Source organism: Amphiprion ocellaris, chromosome 16, assembly GCF_022539595.1.
Source record: "Amphiprion ocellaris isolate individual 3 ecotype Okinawa chromosome 16, ASM2253959v1, whole genome shotgun sequence".
In the NCBI taxonomy this organism is placed as follows: domain Eukaryota; kingdom Metazoa; phylum Chordata; class Actinopteri; family Pomacentridae; genus Amphiprion; species Amphiprion ocellaris.
The window spans coordinates 12,058,984-12,080,656 of NC_072781.1; the positions used below are offsets into that span (position 1 = coordinate 12,058,984).

At 41.3% G+C, this 21,673-nt stretch overlaps 2 protein-coding genes across 7 annotated transcripts in view; one reads left to right on the forward strand and one right to left on the reverse strand.

The window, feature by feature from the left end:
• Positions 1-1,067: 1,067 nt before the first annotated feature.
• On the reverse strand, positions 1,068-6,320 carry si:ch211-223a10.1 (putative ZDHHC-type palmitoyltransferase 6). The gene is made up of 10 exons (XM_035954399.2): positions 6,035-6,320; positions 5,299-5,434; positions 5,069-5,179; positions 4,856-4,988; positions 3,728-3,906; positions 3,483-3,556; positions 3,138-3,300; positions 2,952-3,034; positions 2,201-2,391; positions 1,068-2,037 (listed from the first exon to the last, which is right to left on the reverse strand). Exons 1-10 carry the CDS (start codon positions 6,147-6,149, stop codon positions 1,549-1,551), a joined length of 1,674 nt encoding a protein of 557 aa, XP_035810292.2. The 5' UTR covers positions 6,150-6,320; the 3' UTR covers positions 1,068-1,548.
• Positions 6,321-7,782: 1,462 nt separating this feature from the next.
• The window catches only part of wdfy4 (WDFY family member 4), a 43,240-nt gene continuing 29,349 nt past the window's right edge, over positions 7,783-21,673 (forward strand). For 2 of the 6 annotated variants that reach the window (XR_002746924.3, XM_023283717.3), the window contains exons 1-19: positions 7,783-7,976; positions 9,100-9,466; positions 10,829-11,086; positions 13,104-13,215; positions 13,995-14,119; positions 14,415-14,543; positions 14,714-14,903; positions 15,469-15,658; positions 15,979-16,139; positions 17,281-17,513; positions 17,604-17,743; positions 18,023-18,153; positions 18,443-18,544; positions 18,640-18,830; positions 19,747-20,468; positions 20,624-20,720; positions 20,822-21,036; positions 21,182-21,267; positions 21,409-21,619. Coding sequence is in view for 5 of the 6 variants with exons in the window: in XM_023283717.3 (XP_023139485.2) it covers positions 9,452-9,466; positions 10,829-11,086; positions 13,104-13,215; positions 13,995-14,119; positions 14,415-14,543; positions 14,714-14,903; positions 15,469-15,658; positions 15,979-16,139; positions 17,281-17,513; positions 17,604-17,743; positions 18,023-18,153; positions 18,443-18,544; positions 18,640-18,830; positions 19,747-20,468; positions 20,624-20,720; positions 20,822-21,036; positions 21,182-21,267; positions 21,409-21,619 (3,308 nt within the window). In the remaining variant the exon portion in view is untranslated. The remainder of the gene's footprint in view (positions 7,977-9,099; positions 9,467-10,828; positions 11,087-13,103; positions 13,216-13,994; positions 14,120-14,414; positions 14,544-14,713; positions 14,904-15,468; positions 15,659-15,978; positions 16,140-17,280; positions 17,514-17,603; positions 17,744-18,022; positions 18,154-18,442; positions 18,545-18,639; positions 18,831-19,746; positions 20,469-20,623; positions 20,721-20,821; positions 21,037-21,181; positions 21,268-21,408; positions 21,620-21,673) is intronic. The other 4 variants (XM_055018775.1, XM_055018776.1, XM_023283715.3 and 1 more) reach the window with 4 other exon arrangements.

Genomic DNA, 21,673 nt, shown 5'->3' on the forward strand with positions numbered 1-21,673 from the left:
GGAAACAGAGACAGTCATGCGAGTATAACTTGCCATGTCATCTCGGATGGGCAGACCACACGACTCTCAGTCGCCAGACTCTCTGTGCAGCACAAGACAGCATCACATAGTCCCACGCAGCTGCTGTGATAGGCACTGCTTTACAGAGAAATAAATCACAGCTGCGATGCTCTCCCACTGTCCTCTTCTTCTGAATTTTCTGTCTGTCTCTCACTCAGGAAGTACGCTGTCTTGATGGAGAAGTGAAAACTGCTGACTTCTGTGTGAACAATATTATGAGTTTCTCCTTAAAAAGATTTTACTGTACATGTTCTTTTGTTCAAAATTCAGTGCCCTGCCTGCTGGTGCTTTGCCTATGTAAATCAAGAGGGAAGGTCACAAGCATTGAATCTGTAACGCTCTTAAAAGCCTGTTTCTCTTGACTATACAGCGACATAAAACATAAAAATTTGTGTCGTTTTATATATAAATGACAGATGTGTTTTTATTACATGTATTTTTCGACAGCATAAAAAACATTATGGCACGAATGAGATATCATCTTGGAAATCGAAGGACGCTGTGTCACCACAGATGAAATACATTAGCACACATAAAATATACTGGAAAATCGACAAGTGGCAGTCAGCTGGATACACGAACACTGATTCAGGGACAAAGAAATACAGTAAAAGCACTCAGTCTCACAGGCTCGCATGTGCTCAGCTTTATCACTCCATGTGCACAAAAGGCAGTACAGTAGACACTAAATTATATCACATGACGTAGCCACTCACACAGTCTGGACACACCAGCCTGTGAAGGGTGTGGAGAACATCATCTATAATCTAGAAATATGGTCCTCAGGGACACATAGGAAATGAGTGTGTGTAATTGAAGGCATGAAAAGAGCATGTCCCATTAGTGAGAGCAGAGGAAGTGTCATGGCACAAATGACTGGGAGCAGGCTGGAGAGGTAATGACATTACGCCAGGAACAAAGTCTTTCAGTGCACCTGCTATTAACCATTAGCTCAAGCTAATCACGGGACTTGCTAAAGTTAAGAGTACATAAACTTTGATCTACAGTGTGTTTTACACCATGACAAACCTTTATTTAAAGGAAAAATAAAACTGACATTAAAAAGTGTACTGATATGTAAACAGGTTAAATTGAGGGTGCTCATGTTATTAGAGGTGCTCTGTGCTAGAACAGTTTATGAAATATCCCGTATTTCACACATTACTATGTAAACCAGCAAGTGAATTAAAACACTTCTGTTATTCAGTGTGGTCTCTAAAAACTAGTAAACTCTTAGTGGTAGTTATCCTGCAAGCCCCTTTGTCTGCTGCCGACTCTATGATCTATTTGATATTAAAATATAATATTAAGATGTAACAAAATTTTACTTTCAAGTACAAGGTGTAATATGGCATTAGAGAAATGCTGAATCTAAGGAGGACATTGCCACAAAATTGACTGCACACCAAAGGCTTTAAAGCAATAATGAATATTTGTAAATGAGACACGATGAATCAGTCTTCTAATCAGCTGCACACAATGTCCGTTTTAAATGTCTATGGCAGTTTTGTCCTCCCTGGTTTGTCCACTGCCCACCCGTCTCCGACCCTCCAGGAGAAACGACAGCACTAAAACCCAGCGTTGTCCGAGTGACCTCTGCCGCGCTGAGCTTTCACACTGTCTGAAGTAGGTGGTCGTTCCCGTGGCGACGGCTTCAAACTGCTCAGTCAGAAGCCACACCTCCCAGAGGAGTGTCAGTGCATTCATGATCATCATGACCACAACCCAGAACTCCTCCCCGAACAACGTGAGCCACGACGACAAGCCGGAACTGCCCGCGGACATCTTGCTGTACAGGTAACTTGTTGCTGTGGCGATGAAAAGAAGGTGTGCAGTCACCATGGAGAGGATGAAGAGGAGGAAGAGGCGGTGGTTACCCCGGCCGACGCAGCGGTTGAGGAAAAGGCAGTGATGGTCGTAGTCTTTTATGCACACTTCGCACAGCTTACAGTGTTTAGTGTAGTCAGGCTGAAACAACTGTGAGGAAAACAAACACAGAGAGGGAAGAAGAGCAACATACTAGAAGGAAGAAATCCAGCATGAATCTCCAACTTTACATCATGCTCATTCAAAACGTTTCTTTCTCTATGGCATGAAGAATAAATTGCTGCTGTGACATCCATCAGCGTGAATGTCTTACCTCACAGTACGGACAGAACCTGTGAGGGCTCTGGTTGTTCTCCACCAGGTCAGCAATACAGGAGAACCGAGGATCTGCATCTGCTCTGTCCAGTTCCCCGGGGTCCTGAGTCAGAACCTTACAGAACAACCCGAGGAGTATGGTGAAGTGGACCAGTGACACCTGAGCCAAAGCACTGGTTGGCCACACACATTCACAAAGTTAAGGACGAGCCCATGTCATTTTCACACAAAAAAATCTGACAACATTTGTCTTACTGTGTATATCGGAGACCCACCTAAGGGAGCACTGGCCAGTTGAAAAGCTTGTGGAGTGTCTAAGATGCAAACCATGCATTCAATGGGGAGTTTTAAATTTCTTAACAAATGCCACTGCAATGTGCTCATTCAATGAAAAGTCAATGGCAAAAGACACTGACTTGATGATGGAAAAGACAAAGGGCCAGGGTGTAAACAAAACTATTAGGACTCATCCTCTGGGAACCATGAATATTCACATGTACTTTCATGGAAATCCAGTAATCACTTTGGGAATACCATGTCACCATAATATTTGGGAAGCATCTTGAGAGAGCAAATAATTTCAGTCCTAATTTTCAAAGCAATCCTTTAGTTGAGATATCCCTCTCTGAACCAAAGTGTTGGACAAACCAACAGACCAATCGATTAGGCAAAAAAGACAGATAATAAAACAGATATGAATGGGCGTATACATTATGGGTATATTAGTCTATTAGGGCTTTTAAGGATATTAGGCATCATTTTTCCATAGAAGCAGAGCAGGGAATGGAACATACCAGCTAAGAGGGTTCCCAAGTAGACAGGGTTAGGTAACCTAGAAGGACAGCAGATGCCATTTTAACAGGGATAGAAAACAGACAGTAAAGTAATACAACAAACTGATAACAACTATATATGTACTTCAATTTTGGTCAAACCTTTGATATGTGGTCATGCGGTGGTACTGTGTGAAAATGCTTCTGGCCAGCCAGGGGAACAGCAAACCACAGGTTAGCCCCCCATAGCCTCCCAACATAGCTGCTATCAGCAGGATGGCAGCTCCACTCAGGGTCGGAAAAAACAGCGTCCAGTAGTATAAAACTGGTGACAAACAAGACAGTATATAAATGTCCCAATGCATATGAGTGCATTCAAAATATAAACACACACAAAGCATTTTCAGTGTCACAGATCTATCATTATCATTACCATTGTTATCAACATAATCATTATCCATGTTGTTTATTGCAAATGAATGATGAAAACTACACAGTGATATTTACCATGAGACTCTCTGGGCTTGTGGTGTATTGGCTCATTAATGTACCGACTCAGTAGTTTGGTGAGTTGCTGATGTCTGGAGAAAAATACAGCATAGTATTAATCAGCATCATAATCCCAGGAGAAAAATGTAACCTGGCAAGGCAAGCCTACTGGATATTATAAAGGCGCTACAGGGTGTGACTGTCCCACGCAGTGCCCTGCTAGTCAGTGTTTTTCCAGATATTTCTAAAGGGAGCAGATTCACCTAAATGCTTTCCCCTGTTTGCTGAGATCCAGTGGCGTGAGGCCGCTGTGATTCTTCTGATGGAGCATCCTGCACCCTGTTCTCTGCAGCAGTGTCCAGCACACCTCCACTCCGCCCCTCTCTGCTGCAACGTGAAGCGCTGTCGCCCCCTGCTGGTCAACTGCATCCACAGCACACCTCTGGAACACAAACAGAGGGCTGAGGGTGGATGGCTGCTTAAAGATGATGCACATCTAGTAAAAACTGCACTGGCCCCTGTATGATCAAGCATCTTGAAATTTAACTGATCGTTTTTTATATTTCCATGTGTGTGGGCTATGATTTTGTTTATCATAATGTGGATTCATTTCCATTCAAGTATGTGGCCTCTTTTTTGAGATTTTGTTATGCTTTCCCTCACAACCCTGTCCTGTCTCTGTCCCAATGCTCCCTGCTGTGGTCCTCCTTAAAACTGCAAAAAGAAGTAAATGAAGCCCATTTTCAAGGAGGCAGTGATGATGCCACTGGTCACAGTCATGTCTGACATTGTTGATTGGGGAATTTTGACAGGGGTGTTTCTCAAAGATCCGAGAGAGCGAGCACAAATCTGAGAGCAGTAGTTTGGCTAGCGCACAGAAGCAGTCTGATAGCACAGGACATTTGTGCAACCAAACGTATATCTGAGTGTAAACAGGTTTCAGCAGTAGCAGAGCAGATTGCATCTGTGCGGGGGCTATCTGAGAGAGTAGATAGGGTTTTCAGGGGAAAACATTACAAAATCTGAATGTTAAATAATGCATTTGGGACTCTGGAATCTGGTTACATGATTTGATTTCAGCTATAAGCTATTTTGTATTGTGATGTGTACAGTTATTTAGTCATCTTAGTTTTCTTATTTAAGATTGCTCCTGGCAGTTTTACATGAGTGCTTATTGGGAGTGAGGCTTAACAATACAGTAAATGTGTGGGCTGGAGACACAACACAATGAGCAAAAGGTGACTACAAGTTCAGTAAAGCCACAGTACATTTTTACATGTTGATTCTCATTCTGTGTAGCAACAACAGCTACTGTTTTACATACACCTTGTGTATTACTGTTGGCCAACTAAAGCTTGTGAATGAGTGAGAGAGCAAAGATTAAGTCATACCTGGTCTCTGAGCAAATATCGAACCACCTCTGTGTTTCCTGTGGATGCAGCCAGATGAAGAGGCGTCACCTTGTACATGTCTGTGTCCGAGAACCGGAACATTCCCGTCTCCCACAAATAGTGCACTGCAACACTGGGAAAGATAACTACCAGTTAATCACACCAATAAACCAAAAAAAAAATTGTCTGTGGTGTGATGTTTCCTCCACTTACATGCTTCCTCCAGTAACTGCATGATGCAGTGATGTTTTTCCCTGCAGGTCTATGAGCTGCAAATCAGCTCCATACTGCATCATTTGATGTATGATGTAGATGTTCCCTTGCCTGGTGGGAGAACAAAGTGCAATTAGGCAGGATCAAGTACAGAGAAAAGAGCACAGTGCTTGCATCACACCATCACCTCTACAATCCAGGGACAGCCTAAATGTGCATCTGCTGTTCACCTGCAGGCAAAATGAAAGGCTGTCTGTCCTGCATCACATGTCAGGTTCGGATCAGCTCCGGTACTGAGGAAAAGGTCGACCAGGGAGCGGTTGCCATGGAGGGCTGCGTAGTGGAGCGGGGTGAAGCCACCCCAGCCTGCAGGAACACAAATACATCACAGTCAGGCTTGAGGATGCTGATCTTCATACTGATCTGCCCTCTCTCTGACAAACAATATAAAGCTGACACAAATGCACGCTCTGTCAGCCTGTTGATTGTAAAGGAAAAAAAACCCTCTGGAGTTGGGGTTAGGCTTCCTTCAGCACAATGTGACTTTGTGCTGTGTTGTCACAGGATCTATCCATCTGTCCATCACAGGATCTGTGCCAGACCATGTCACAGAGGAGCTGCAGGGAGGTCAGGTTTCTCCTTGGCATTGAGACAAAATCACATCAGGAGACGCTGGAGAATGATCAAGTATGTAATAACATGGTGTAAAATTAGAGCTGTGCATGCTGCGATATGTCCACATTAGCCTGGTTATATGAGAGTTCAGAAGACAGGTAATGCACACACATAACATGAGTAATAAAGGCGTCTTATATTTGTAAACAGTTCCTGGATTTAATATGAGAAAATCAGGAAATGCCATCAGGGAGAGGCTAAACACAACAGGAAGAGCCCACTTTAACAAATGTGCATGAATAAAAGACGAAACCAGACTTTGAGTTTGCGCCGTATTCTATTCTGTCTTACCTTTCTGCTTGAGGATTGATCGGTCATTCTGCACGAAGTGTATACACTGTTCAATATTTCCTCGCTGTATACAGTCAAATATGTCTCCACCGCTGCCGGAGCACATCGGATGCATTTTGACTGACGCACACAGGCTGATCTTCTGCTGTTTCCACCGACAGAAAAACTGAGAAGGAAACAAAATCAGCTCGGGAAGCTACAACATCATAATGTAAAGTGAGCTGGGAGATCATCTGTCGCTGCAAAGTAACGGGGATCTTTCATTGTGCTAAACTGATTGAGGCAGACCACGCCCTGGACACCTCATTGGGGAATGCAGGTCACATGACCGGTGATGTCAGCGCGCCAAGTAAACACGTGGTCGCTATAAATACAGCGACACTTCCGAAGAGAGGCAAATTGTGTGTAAAAAGAAATATTTTGATCAAAGCAGAAAGTTAATCACCCATTATTTGTAGAGATAATTTTAACAAATGTTAAGATATATTTTTTAAAGCAAACACCTAAGAAACGAAAAGTTTTTAACATGAGTTTAAGGATAAATGCACATTTTTTGGTGATTATTCCTTCTATTCAATATTGCAGTCTATAACACATAAAAAGGCCTTTAAAAGAACAAAATGTTGGAATTTCTATAAATTCTTTACAGCTTCGAGATTACAAATCAGAACCAAAAAGACAAAATACAAATAAAAACCACAGTAAATTAATTACTGTACAAAAAAAGAAAGATTCTAATCATAAACTGAATTTACAGATAAGAAAACAAACTTGTGTTCTTCCAAAAAAGACAAACAAGCAGATAAACAATAACATAACAGACACGATGTAGCAAAAAACAAAACATCACATCATCACATTTTACAACAGAAAAAAAAATACTAAATAATTTCTAGGAACTTCAATTTCTACATAAACACTTCTTTCTGATCCTGTTTCATTCTTTGGTGTTTTATTTTTATTTTTCAACAGCTCAGCAAGACTTTAATCATTTGATGCGCAGTATGGGTCAGGAGATACCCATTTTCCATTGGATTTGGGTCACTTTTGACCCATGTTGTGCATCAAAGGGTTAATTTCCGGTGTTCAGAAATTGCATCATGCCTGAACACTGCGTGAGAAGTGATTTTGTTTTGTTTTGGTTTTTTTGTATTTTTTTTAGCTCAGAGGGATAATGCAAGTAACGACTTGCGTTTAGCCAAAGCTCTGTCAAAACACTTGATGTTATTGGCTGCAGGCAACAGTGAGCAGGACTGCAGAGAATAAAATGGCTTGAAAATGAGTTACAATGCGCGACGGAACTGGTTTTGACTTCAGAGATATGAGTTAACATCAGGTGCATGGTCATTCTTGTTTGTTTTGAATAATTCTGCAGACTTCTCGTTATGATCCTGCTCTAGCCCCTGCCCTTCTTTCTCCTTCTTCCTCTTTTCTTCCTTTTCCCCTTCTTCCTGTCATTGTCATCTGTCTCTTCTGTATTTTTCTCACTCATCCTGTCATCTCTGTTGTCTCTCTCTCATTGTCTTGTCCCTCTGGTTCCCTCTGTTGGTGTCTGTTGGTCTCTGCATCTGTCTGTCTCCCTTGTCTCACTCACCTGCCTGCACCTTGCTGATTGCAGTGATGCACATCAGCTGCACTAATTAGTTCACTCTTTTCACCTGTTCTCTACTTCACCACCTGCTATTTCAGCCCCGTGCTTTCATTCACTCCCCGCTGCATCATCGACCCACGTGCCTTCATAGGCTAGTTTCCATATAGACTCTGTTTCTCCAGTTTTTGGACTCTGTTTTTCCCCCTCCTGGATTTCCCCACATGGACTCAGTTATCCTCCTGGGTTCTCACCAGCCCTGCTTCACTCTCCAGCCTGTTTTTCCTGTCTCGTCTCAGTCTGGCCCTGGATTCTCTAAGCCTGTTCCCCCCCTGTTGTCCGTTCCTCCATCTTGTGAGTACCCGTTAGCTTAGTGTTGCTAACTCACTTTAGCTTTGTCGACTTCCGTTTTTGGAATCTTAGTATTGGTTTTAGTAGTGTCACTTATTTGGTTTAGTTTCCCCCCTGTTCGGTTACCCATTTTCTGTATTGGTTTAGTTCCTGTTTTGTTAAAATAAAGACCTCTTTCTCTTGGACCACCTGTCTGCCGCTATCTGTGCCTGGATTCTCTGACTCCTTCCCGTAACACTTCCTTTATTGCTGAAATTCTAACTTTTCATATTGGACAAATGCAAAGTTTATTAATAATGGCTTTGTTTAGTCACATTGCCCAAATGAGCCAAACTACCAGCTGATTAAAGTCACTGTTACACGTGAACTTCTTGCTAAAGTGTCCCCAGTTAAAACTAAAATTACTGATTAATCCGGTTTTAAAAGTGGGATTTCGTAACTCTGGCATGTTTTTCTCTCAGTATCTGGCGGCACATTTCTGCATCATTAATACTCACCAGATGGCGCCGTTTATCCATGTTAATTCTTATATCCCACAATGAGGGTAAACTGATTGATCCTCAATTACAAGATGTAACACAAAATCTGTTTTGTTGCTGGCTTTGCTCCTTTGGCTTATTGTGATTTATTGTGCCTTATTTAGGATTTATTTCAATTTTTTTTTTTTTAATTCTAAGGAACACAGATTGCTGCTGATTCCTCTTGGGTGTCTCAGGTCATCCATAAAGAAATTTCTAGTCGGTGCTAAAGATTTGTGGTACTATATTCTGTCCTGCATCATAGATTATAAAATATAGTCTCCATTTGGATGTTGAATCAACTCGGTGTTTAAAATCTCTTCTTGAAGCCATTTTATTGAGGCTTTCTTGCTTTGATTTGTTTGTATATCTTAGCTAATTTTATTTACACAATTGCGTTATCATCTTTAGTAATCATGAAGCACTTTGCAATCATGTTTGCGCTCCCTAAAGTTATATTTAATATACTTGAACCCCTTTAAACACAAATCAGTGTTTGTCACTGGTAAGTTTAATCAGTCTATCCACATTAACCTGTATTTACAAGCTGTCTGTGGATTTCTGTGGTGAATCATGAGATCCTGTCGTTGTGATTCATATCGTTACAGCCTTACAGGACAGGCTATAAAAAGAAAAGGGACTCTGTGAGCTGCAGTGGGAGGGCCCCATCCAACCAGCTAAACAACTGTTTCTCACTTCTGCTTCTCTAAGGAAGTTGGGAGGCACATGACCTGCACCAGCTGATAGGAGTTGCTCTGCTTGCTCAAAGTTCAGTCTGCTCAGTGCAGATTAGTAAGGGGCGGGTAATTGTACAGAAGGGTCTGCACACTGCGCTGGTCATGCCTTAGCAGGCCTCTGCTTGTCTCTTCCTCCTGACATGGGAACAGACTCAGACCATTCACTCAGTTGGAATAACACCGCAAAGATGACAACGTCCACTTAGAACCTGGAAATTCCCAGATGGCTCTCACACAGGTAAGAGTATCAGGATTTAACTGTCTGTTGTATGAATGATTATACTTTGCAAACACTTATTAAAGGCAAAAAGAAGTGCTACTGTCCTGTGGATCACATGCATCTTTCATTTTGACATACTTGACTGTGTGTGACTGAAAAACTCACAAGAGTCATGTGTTGCTTTCACAAGTGCCAAGCAATATAAAGTGTGTTTGTGCTTACTGTCAGCCTCTCACTCGCATGAACTGCACACAGAACGTTCTCGCATGGGGAAACATCAAAGTATTAATGAATTTCTCTGGAATGTGAGCTGCCTTTGCCTTTACTTATCATCACAACTGACTTTTCTGCTCCATCTCATCAGTAAATCAGTGTGTCCCCAAAAATTTCCCCCTATTGTTCATCATGAGTGTGTGTCTCAAAATAGAAAGTGCCCAGAATAATATCACGGTAATGAGGAAACAGTGCTCTAGTGAAGCTACAGTCACACAGCTACATGTCATTTGGTGTGACATGGAAGTGTCACATGTACATTCACAGCCTCCAGGATGACAAATTACATCTTAGTCTACAAACTGGGAGAAATGTTAAGCGATTCTCAACATCCTCAGATTTTATTAGGGCAATATCAGTGTGATTTTTGGAAGTACAAAGACCCTGATTTGCCATTTTGGTGTTTGTGAGCCTAATATAAGGTCATATTGTCATTCTTACACAAAAGATTACTGAATTCTCAGACTGCTGCGTAATTTATTTTGATGACAAAACACTACATTGGGACACTGAACTATTTGGCCTCTTGAAATTTAAAGATCAGTGTAAAAAGTTGGACATGAAGGAGTAGATTTGAAGCTTGAAGCTGACATTTACTGGTAATATGTTTCCAAATATCAAGTTATGGCTGTAATTAAAAGTTGGACATCTGTTGCCAAGTGCCTGCTCATGGGTTTTTCTCCATAATATGATATTCTAGGGTCTTGAACTTACTACCTGAAGTGCCTTGCTATAACCTTTGTTGTGAATAGGTGCTCAACAAATAAAACTGAATTGAACTGAAACAGCTGAACATCAACCATAGTTTATGGATCGGTCAGAGGCTGATAACCAGTAATTAAGAAAGGCACATGACTGCCAGAGGTCTGCTCTTCTGTCTGGTGATTTCTCAATGAAGGCACTGTATTCAGGCAAGAAGGGGAGAAGGTTTGGTTTGGGTCAAATTTATCCCAGCCCTGTGGAAATATGCGATACTAATCTGAGGTAATACATGAAACAGGCTGAGGAAATGTGATTAAATCATATTGTGAAGATCATGTAGTATCACAGTATCTAAAAAAAAAAAGATGGAGCTTGGCCTGAAGACTTCTTGTTTTTCCCCTCCAGGACCAGACTGTTAAAGGGGAGAGGATTAATAAGGAAACTGGAGAGCTGAGTGCTTCAGGGGAGTTATCTGTCTCCGTGGAGTTGAAGTCAGAGAAAGTGGAGGGCTCTTCTAGCAACCCTCAACTCCCACAAGTGCTCAGGGAGCAACTGCAGGAGTTGGGAATTCACACATACTCGAGCCTCGGCCACATAACTGACCATGTTCCTTTAGAGCGGCGAGAGGAGCATCTGGTCAAAGTCCTGCCTCTCTACATACAGGTATGAGCCACTGAAACAAAAATGTGCACATCTCATATTGTCCATTCATTCATCATTTTCAGTTATATTTTGAATGAAATATACACAGGGACATCATCTGGAGAAGCCATACTGGATCAGGCCATGATGATGTAAAGCAGAAGCACACTACTAACTAAAAGTCAACTTTGAAATGATTAAACAGACTCGCCAAAATAATGTGGTCACTGGATAAGTTCTCTGCTGTTGTTTCTCCGTAAATCAGTTCACTGAGCTGTCACATGAAATACAAAGCACTTCAGATCCATGGCTTCAGGCTGCGCTTTGATTAATTGGAAAAAGTAGAATTTCTCATTTACTATGCTTTAACTGTGTCACATTTCCCGAGAAAATTTGCATCTTTCGTTCCGTGCACACTTTAAATTCCATCACTGATCTCTGACCGGACTTAGAGCTACAGACGTAATCAGTTTTGGTTTGTGTGTGGTTCTGTGTGTGTGTCTGTGCATATGTGTGTGTGTGTTTGTGTGTGCGGGTGTATGTAAAAGCCTCATGACCAGAGATTTGACCAGAACATAGAGCCTCACTTAACAACAGCAAACTCAGTGAAATGCGATATCCTCTTATGGAACTGAAAAGAGTGTACTGTATGCTCTGGCTTCTATTATTTATAGCGTAGTGCATTAGTAAAAGCAAATATCCTGCTACAATATGGTCCTAAACTTCATATCCAGCACTTTACAGGTGAAGACATACAGTAGTTGGAACAATACAACCCAGTGCATGAAAAATGACATTTTGTGGCATTAATTACACATTACATTACATTTAAATTAACACTCAATTGTCAGGTTTTGACCAGACATAACCAGTTTAACTCTCTGACCCCCATCAGTTTCTGAGCATTTTTGCTCCCGCTGCGTTTTTATGTACTGCGGGCTCATTTTTCGTTACAATATGAAGTCCTGCACCTGTATGGAAACATCACAACCATGACTAGTCAAGTAGAAGAGAAAACTCCAAAAGGTCTACTGTCCGGTGTGACATAGTTAGGATGCTATTAATCAGAAAAAAGAGAACAAAATTGGATTTCTTTGAATATTTATTTCCCAAAATCGAAAAAAAAAGTATAATCAGCATCTACAACATTTTCCCAAGTGTCCAGATGTGTTAACAATACTGGTGACTCTACATGCTATAGATATGTTACTGCTTCCATTTTTAATCAATTTCCATACTTATCTCTTGTCTGCTCTGTGTAAACACAGCCTGCATTTCAACCAGAAAGTTCCTAATTTCTTGTCACAATACTAACGGTTGTAGCTTGGTTACTAATAGCTTCAGGGTTGCACTAAGGATAGCAGAATTTTTGCATTTTTTTGCATTTTTTAACAACAGTTCACGAAAAATTAGGTGTTTTTGATAAACTATAACAATTGACAAAGATTAGATTTGGTTAAATTTTCCAACTGAATGACACATCACAGATGAGTAGGTCAAACCACTGGAAAGTTGGAAATCTGACTGTGCTTTTTGTTTTCTCATTTTTTAAACCCTTTGATGCATAACATGGGTCAAAAGTGACCCAAATCCAATGGAAAATGAGTATCTCCTGATGTGGTCTACGCATCAAAGGGTTATATATGTAAAACAGTGATTTCTTTTTTTTTTTAAAGAAAACATGTCTGTCAAACTCGCTTGTGGGTTTTGGGGTTCAGAGGGTTAATACAAAATGTCTGCAATTAATAATCCAAATTTAAGTCAAAGTTATAATTTTCAGTTTTTGTTGAAATTCTTTTAAAAACGTGCTGAGGGAACTAATTTTAGGGACTGTATTTGGTTTTGTTGTTGAACTGTATTGTGTTATGATTAGATATAGGTACATGTATATGTGGTGGATGAAATTAATAAAACTCAGATTTGAAAGTGTACTTGCAAAACATTTAGATTAAATTGTGAAGTATTTAACAGCTCAATTGTTTTTTTTTGTTTTTCTCCAGTGTCTTAGTATGATGGACTATCTCTTCTCTGATCCCAGGTCTGCGAGGATGGGGGCAGAGTTGAAAGTTTGGACATTAAGGGGCTTGCAGCTTTTACTGCTGACACTGTCATCGATAACATTCACAACAGACTGGCAGAAAGGCCTGCAGGTGAAACAATTGCTTCTATCAGGAAATACAACGCAGTTAATTCCAAGCAGAGGGACTTTCCTGAAGCTATGTCTACTTCTGCTTTTTCTGTGTGCTGTGATTGTTTTCCAGTGCATTTTTTCATGTTGTAAATGCAATTGATTTTAATGAAAAATATAAAATATGAAATCTGTTCACAGAGTGAGGATATACCTAATAAGTAGCTCCGGTTTCTCTGGTTGTACATTGCCAATGCTCTGTCAAATTTCTTTTGTCATCTCTTTTCCCTGCACCCTCAACAGAGGGGCCTCTGTCACTAGTTGTTTATATGAAACTTATATTTTTCTGCCTGCAGGAAAAAGAAAGTAATTTAGGGAAGTAGATACTTCTGGTTTTTGATGCAGCATTAGTATGGGTTTTAGTAAAGCCACTAACATGGTGCATGTGGTAGCTGTTTAGAACTTCATAAAAGTGTAACTTTTCTTTCTTTATTGTTGGTATGTACTTCTTGGTACACACCGCTGTCATATAAGTTATTAGGAAGCATTGTGCAGTAAACAAATCCTGTCCCTTTCTACAGACAGAAACAGAATGCAATTTTGGTGACTGGAAATAGAATGTAAACTCTTATATTAATGCTTCCTCTGTATGCTAAATTTAGATTGAATCATTACTGTGACAGTAGACAGTGAAGCAGCTGTATTATATCAGTCTTGCTGTCTTTGATTTGCTGTTTCTGACTTTTTGGCCCTGTTAGTGCTCCGTAGTCATGGGTAACTAAATCAGATTTGCATTTACAGAAGGAGCTCGTGAAGAGGTGGTACGGTTCTTCAAGAGGGCGGATGAGGACACAAATCGTGAAGTTCAAGAAAGTTCAGGATGGCTGCTGTTAAAGTCCCTTTTGTTGATCACAGCTGACAGCTCAGTGAGTTATAATTAACAGTTTTCAAGTCAAATAAATTTGCAATTTCAGGTTACTGCAGTGTATTTTCAGTTCATTCGTTTTGTTGAATTGCCAACCTTTTTACCAAACCTAGCACAACCATACATAAAAAATCCCAAAACTGAAAAAAAAACATTGGTTATTATCATTAATATTATAAATACAATTTCAAGTATTGTCAATGAATTTTTCCAGAATGTTTGCACTCTTTCACTTTTTTTTCACTTTTTTTTTTAGATATCTGAACGTTGCTTGTTGTCTGTGTGTGTGTTTGCAGGATATATTGTCCTGTATAAACCCAGGACTTCCTGCTGCTTTGGTGAAATGCCTCTACTTGTTAGTTTGCCTTCCAGCTAAAAAGCAAAACATGGCCACAGAAGAAGACTTTCAGGAACCACTGACGCAGGTTATTATTAACTTGATTCCTCCCTCCAAGGAAATGACCTTCATTTAATTTAGCTGATGTTTCTTTTTTTTGTTCGTTTTGTTTACTGTTGACATTTAGCCTGGTGGTTCTTCTCTCTCCTGTCCTAAATTTTAGATATAACATATATTTCTTTCCTCGTCTTTTTTTAGGTTCTCATTCAGCTCTGTAGGCAACCAGCTAATGTGGAGAGACTGGTGGAGACTCAGGAACTGCAGTGTCTTATCATTGGCCTCACGTCGCTGTGGGATCAGACCAGCGCGTCTTGGAGACACCAGGCCTCTCGTGTCCTTAAAGCCATCTCTGCTGTAGCAACAAGCAACACTGTCCCAAGCTTGTTAGGTGAGGTGACTCAAAACCAATAGTAGCATCTCTGTTAAACTTGTAGTCGCTGAATTGTTATGCCTCTAAAACCCATTCCACCAGTGAGACTGAGCACATAAGACAAAGTTAAATACATCCAAAAACTGACTGCAGAAAAACAGAATAATTAGATTTTACTCGAGAAAGGTATTTGTGCTGGCAGATTTTCATTCCAGTAATGACTTAACTATACAGAGACATGACCACACATCCTGCAAGCATGTCTCACATGATATCTGAATCAGCGGAGATAATTCACTCAGATGTTCCAGTGCACACAAGTTTACAACTTGGAATTGTTTTGGACACCATGAAGTTAATAACACTTTTCTGCATGTTGTATTGCTGTCTTGATTGTACAGTTAATTTCTATGGAATCATCATTCTACAGCAGTCTGTTAAACCAGCTTAAGGACAGGCCAAAGGGTGAAGGATATTATTCTACCACTGAAACGCTGAGTGTGTAGATGCTATTGCGCTGATGTACTAAATCTCACTCAGTGATTATTTCTTTACTAATTAAGCTCTACTTTTTCCTTTTAAGGCAAGAACTGTGGGCGGATCTGCATCCAGAACCTGCTGCAAATCAGTACATACGTCTCAGGATCACTGCTAGCTGAGGTTGCTGTGGCTGTGTTTAGCTTCGTTAGAGACACTTATCAGCTCAATCCAGCCCTCTTCATTGAGTTTGATACCAACAATGGCTACAAGGCCCTCGAGGAAATCCTGAAACGGTGAGTTCATAGGTCATGAAGAGAAAAAGAATGAAACAGGATTTGGAGTAAATGAAACTCAAAGAGTGTGTTAAGAGGGGACATACGTGTCAACAGAAATAACAAGCAATCAAGTAAATTAAATTTTTGTCTTCTTGGTATTGGTCCGTGTTCTTGGATTCTTGGAAGTTAGTGGAATTTCATGGCATACAGCGCCTTCAAAGAGTACAAGAATTCTTAGAAATCTGATTTGTCTGCTTATAAAGTCCGTACCGAGGAGGCTTTATTCATGTTTGCTATTCATTTAATTTACCTTTTTCTTATTTTATCATTACACAAAGCTGTGAGGAGGGTGTGTCTGAGGATCAGTTTCAGCCTGTGGAGGAGTTGCTTGCTCTCGTTGCATCTTTCACTCTATTTGGAAAAAACGAGCTGAAAGTGGCTCTTTGTGTCACCAACCCCCAGCCTCCTGGCTTTAAGTTTGACCCACCACTCACCAAAGGTAGGTCAAGTCTTCACAATAAGTTCTGCATTGCTATTCTCTGGCCACCTCTCCCTAATTATGTCTTAACAACTGATTGTACCATGAGGATAATCTCTGAACCATCCCTTCCTAATGCACGCTCCCGACCATCTAATTATTAGCACTTGCATGGCTCAGCAAAGATAAACTCAGGGAGGAGAATGCCTGTGTCCAAAAGGACTACGCAGTTCATCCCTCCTATGCACTTTTACCCTCATATAACCCACCCAAACCGCACCACCCCCTTTCCCTGATTTCCCACACACCCTGACTCCCCACTCCTCGCTCTGCTACCCCGCCGCAGTGCACAACACCCCTCAGGTTAACAGGAAGCTGAGGTGATTATGTCTGGGATGATGAAGTGGAGGCTCCCCTTTTAACTCTGTTAGGATGCCCCACATCCATTCACCACTGGCCTACAGCAACCAGTCATCTATCATAGATGCACACACACCTCTATCCAACACTCATAAATGGAGGGTCCATAATAAACACGCACATAATCATCCAAACATACACACAGACACACACACTCGGCACCCATCTATCACATCAAGGAGCAGATCTGTTTCCAGCAGTGGGACTGGGGACTGTTTCATGCTGACCTTATTTGATTCTGATACAATTTTGATTAAGCATGAAAATGAATACTACTACTAACCAGCTTTTATGTTTATTCACAACAAACATATGTGTGTTTTGGCACCCAAATCTAAGACCTTCTCGAAATAATTTGACAATGCAGTCAACAAACTCCATCAAGGCAGGTTACCATTCTTTACTTTTGCATTCATGTATGTAATGTTGTTTGTTTTCAGTCTGTCTATGCATGTATAACTCAATTGACTTGTGAGATTCCACATGTGCTTTGTGTTAAAGCTTGTTTGTAATTTGTTCTTTGTCTATTATATTGACTGTTTCACCTTGCCAGACTCATAAATTCATCTTTTGTCAAAATTGACCTCAAGCTGATATTGTCTTGCAGTCTTGTACATCATTGTACAACAATATGTCGCCTCTAAATCTCGATGCCATTTTCAACATGATCAACTTTAAAGAGCTGAAACCTTATTTAAAAAGTTTAATCTATTGACAGTAGTTTTCCTACTTGTATTTTCAGGTTTAGCAGTAAAGAACCTGCCTGCCTTCCACCTGCTGCAGGCCTCCCTGCTGCGTTCCCAGGATTCTCTGCTGTGCTGTCAGCTTCTTCGAACCCTACAGTCGATATGGGAGAGGGACCCAGCCAATTTCTTCCTCTTGGAGTGGACTGTCCAGTCGATGGCCCAGCTGGCCGCCTGTGTATGGCAAAAACCTGCGCCTGTCCAAAAGCTGTTCTTTTCACTGCTAGAGATGGTATGATTCCTAATGTTAAGTCCTAGTGCAAGCATTTCCTTTGATACTGCATGAATTTAAGGTCTGATTAAATCTTCAATTTCCCAATAGGTGGTCTTTAAGCTGAACTACATCCCCCATGAGACCTTGCGGGCACTGCTGGGTGTGCTGAAGCAGAGCTGGGCAGGGTCGCTGGCTGATGGAGTGGCAGGGACAGAATTTGGAGTGGTGGCACTTAAATGTTTTCACAGGTTAGCAATGCTACTTTGATAATGGTGTTTCTTTGATTTGCTCAGGCTGCTCCTGCTGATAATATTTTAGTGTAACTTAATCCTCTAATTCAAGCCAGAGTTTTTCTGCTCTAGAAAAAGCCCAAAACGTTGTCTTCTGCAGCAGTTTTGTCTGGTTATTCTGTTACTTAGGCATGACAGGGCAGGTGAAGCAAGATTAAAGTTGCCAATTTAAGTTACCGTAGGTGATAACTGCACTGTTCCCTTGATGTAGGTTGAATAAAATCTATCTCTCTGTAGGATGACTGTGCACAGTGGTATGCTGACTGAGGTGCTAAGTGACTGGAATCTGCTGGAGCTGCTGCTTGGTGAACTACGCAGGAGAGCAAAGATTCTCAGGAAAGCTGGAGTTCTGTCCTCTCCTAAAATAGGTATGAATCAGTCTAACTTCCTCAACTTCTGATGTATCATAGTTGTACAGTACATCAACTAACTGCAGACAGTCATTGTTTGACATCACATGCATCATTACAGCAAGCTTGGCATTGAGCAACACATTAGGTCATGATTCAGTACTTGAGCTTACAGAGTAAGCCATTGTGAAATAAAACTGACATGAACCTTTGCACTTGGCCCTGCAGCGACTGAATTTAACACAAAAACATCTTTGTGCTGAATGTGCACTAAGTAATTTGCTTCTGACCATCTTATGCTCTTTAGATCCTCAGCAGCTGCCAAATGTGGTTGACAAAGAGAAACTACTCACCACCTGCATGCTTCAAGTTGTGTCCACCCTTACTTTACGTTCCATCAAAAACACAGGTACATACAGTCTCTTCTTTCTGGTTTCATCTGTATTCATTTCCTTCCACCTATATGCTATTATTCTATGATTAACTGTTGCATTTGTGTTCCAGTTTCAGTGAGAGACCTCGGCATGGTTCCCTACATAAAGATCTTCTTGGATGAGGATCAGTATCGAGGTCCTACTCTGAGCATTTTGGAGCAGCTAGCTGAGATAAACCCAGAGGAATTCATGAGCACAGCCATTGGAGCCCTCTGCTCCTCTACACAGCAGGAACTCCGGTTAAAGCAGGACCTTTTGCAGGTAGCTACACTGTACATACACTCACAGCCACATAGAACAGGACCCACACACCCAGAAACACTCAAATATGTGTTGATCTCAGCTGAACTGTGAATGTAGTCTCGCTCTACATCGAATCATAACAAATTGTAATGCACTTAAAACATAATAAGCTGGTGAATTTATTTTCTTAGCATGTGGGACTCTGATTGCATTACAGACAAATGCAGATTGATTTGCTAAAACTGGTTTAGCTGTTAACTCTGGACCGATTTGATTAGGCCGGCAGCCTTGTGCTGTGGCTCTGTGAAGATTACCACCTCTATCAGATCAGTGAATGGGACACAGATCTGATTAAGCCTAACTAAGTTACACACCTACTGTATGTGTCCATTTTTATAGATGGCAGCAAGAAGAGCACTTACTTGCTGATATTGTGTGCACTCAATGTGTGTGAGCGTGTACACTTGTGCTTGTTTGTGCACGTATGGGAGATCTTATGTGTGTGTTCTTGGTGCTAACATGGTTATAGCAGGTGGCAATCAGATTGGGTACGACCTGGGTTGGCAAGTGTTGAGAGCCATTGTGATTACTCCAGTTTCAGCTAATCACATTTCTCCCTACGTTCTGTCTAACACATTACCTACCTGATGGATTAGCTCTCTAAATTGAATAAAGCTAATGAGATTTTGTTCACCTCCAAAAACTAGTTACTAGAAATGATTTATGATTTATCTATATGTTTCATCTATTTTTCATGACACCATTTTAATTGACCAGGAAGATCTTTTAAAGGATGAGCTCTGAGCAAAGTTTAGTGTCTATCAAAATATAGATATAGAATTGCAGAATCTGCTTTGTCACATGTAATATTAGGTTTAAGTGTGCTTGGTGAGATCACATTCTCACTTTCTCGCTCCTCATTTCTGTGTTTCAGTCTGTGCTGAGGGTGCTGGAGAGCCCCAACAGCTGGGATGCCTTCAGGAGGGCAGGAGGCTTCACCGGTCTGCTGTCTCTGGTGATAGATATGGAGGGAGCCCTGTCTGACCCTCCACAGGGAGAAGCATGGAAGTCTGTGGGGCATCAACCCCTGCTGGACCTCCTTCTACTCACTCTGCACATCTTGGCTTTGGCTGTGCATCTTCACACAGTAAATGCTCACCATTTTGAGACTGGTGGCTTTTACGAAAGGCTGGCAGAGGCTCTACTGCAGCTGGGCTGCTTCCACACTGAAAGCCTTGAGAAGGAAAGGTGGGAAGGAGAGAAATGCTTCTGTCCAAAGGCTGCAGAGGGCAACCAGCCTCCTCAGTCTCCTGGAAAGAGCTTCCATGAGTTTGTTGAGTTAACAGAAGCCCCTGCAGCACCCAGTTCTTCCTCCAACACACCACAACTCCATCTGCCTGTCACTCTTCGGACATGTATAAGGCTGCTCTCCTACCTTGACCAGTTCGCCACAGGAACCTACTCATCTCAGCAGTTGAATTTGGGAATAGAGACTGAGGATGAGCATGATGGAGATAAAGAAAAACTAAATGGGCGAGCAGGCAATGAAGGATCTCCTAATGTCCACTCAGGATCAGGCCCACAGTACATGGAGGACAAACAGGGCAGTTCCAGAAGCACAACACCCACTAGTCTCACACCTGAGTCTCAATACAGGTGGGAAACTTTAACCATTTGGAGGTGGTGGAATTCCTTTGGATTCCTATATAATGAATCTTCTACATTTAAATCTGAATCGTAGTGATGAATGGACTGACGAGGATCTATTTGTGATTCTGCTCATATTTTCTTTGTTTTGTATTTTTTGCTAGTAGTAAGTTCACCTGCGATCAGATTATTCTTCATCCAGGAGCAGTCCGAGTTATTATGACTCTGCTTCCATCAGTATTTGCTCCTGAGGACCCCGAGGTACTTATCTAGACCCACCAAGCTGCAGTCCCTAATGTTGCATGCTATGTGATACATGAAAAGGATCCAGTATGGGACAAATTGTTTTTCCTCTTTCCCAGCTCTCTATGGAGGTCCAATTCTCAGTGGCACACCACGTCCAGGCCATGGTCAAATCTGAGCGAAACCGCCAGATAGTGTGTGAGGGAAGGCTGGTCTCCACACTCCTCACCCACTGTCAAAGAATGCTGCTCATTCCAAACCACCCGTTACATCTACCCGTCACACGGATCTTGGAGAAGCTTTCCTCTCAGGGCATCACACATTCAGACTTCAGGTCAGGCTTTGAGGCTTACACTCATGTATGTCTTTATTGTACTGAAAATGGAGAGGCTTTTTTGATTTTATGTATTTTTTTATTTTCAATATTTGTGCTTCAGTTTTCTGTATTTGACATTTATTTGTTACTTTTTCTTCCTCAGAAAGTTCCTGTGTTTAGGAGACCCTCTCATGTGCTTGGTGGATAAAACAGCCGTGCCACTACAAGACAAAACACCTTTTTCAAATGGTACCTATTTGTTTTTATCATTCTCACTTAATCTTTCTTTTGTGTCTATTTTTCCTGCTACATATTAAATTCAGCCCTCTTGAAGTTTGACCCACATAAAGCAGGTCACACGTTGGATTTTGGTCGTTTCATCTAAACCAGGTCACACTACAGAGGCAGATGCTGGCTCTTCAGTGAAGACACTAAAGCGAACCTTCAGCTTGTTACAGTCAACAACCTCTTGTGGTTCTGCAGTTCCTGTCCACCAGATCATCAGTCTAGTGTCCATGACAGCACCTCGTTCCTTTAGACCACACAGAGTTTCCTCCTCGCCAGCCTTTATAGAGTTTGACATGACCGAGAGCGGATATGGGTGAGTCCTTGTTTTTCTGAGCTTCTGTGTAGTCCATAATTCCATTAGATTTGC

Coding starts and splice junctions, on each gene's coding strand:
- si:ch211-223a10.1 (XM_035954399.2), bottom strand. CDS start 6,149: ATGCATCCGATGTGCTCCGGCAGCGGTGGAGACATATTTGACTGTATA. Junction 4,989..5,068: donor GCAGTTACTGGAGGAAGCAT/GTAAGTGGAGGA, acceptor TATCTTTCCCAG/TGTTGCAGTGCACTATTTGT. Junction 2,392..2,951: donor CTATGGAAAAATGATGCCTA/ATATCCTTAAAA, acceptor AACTTTGTGAAT/GTGTGTGGCCAACCAGTGCT.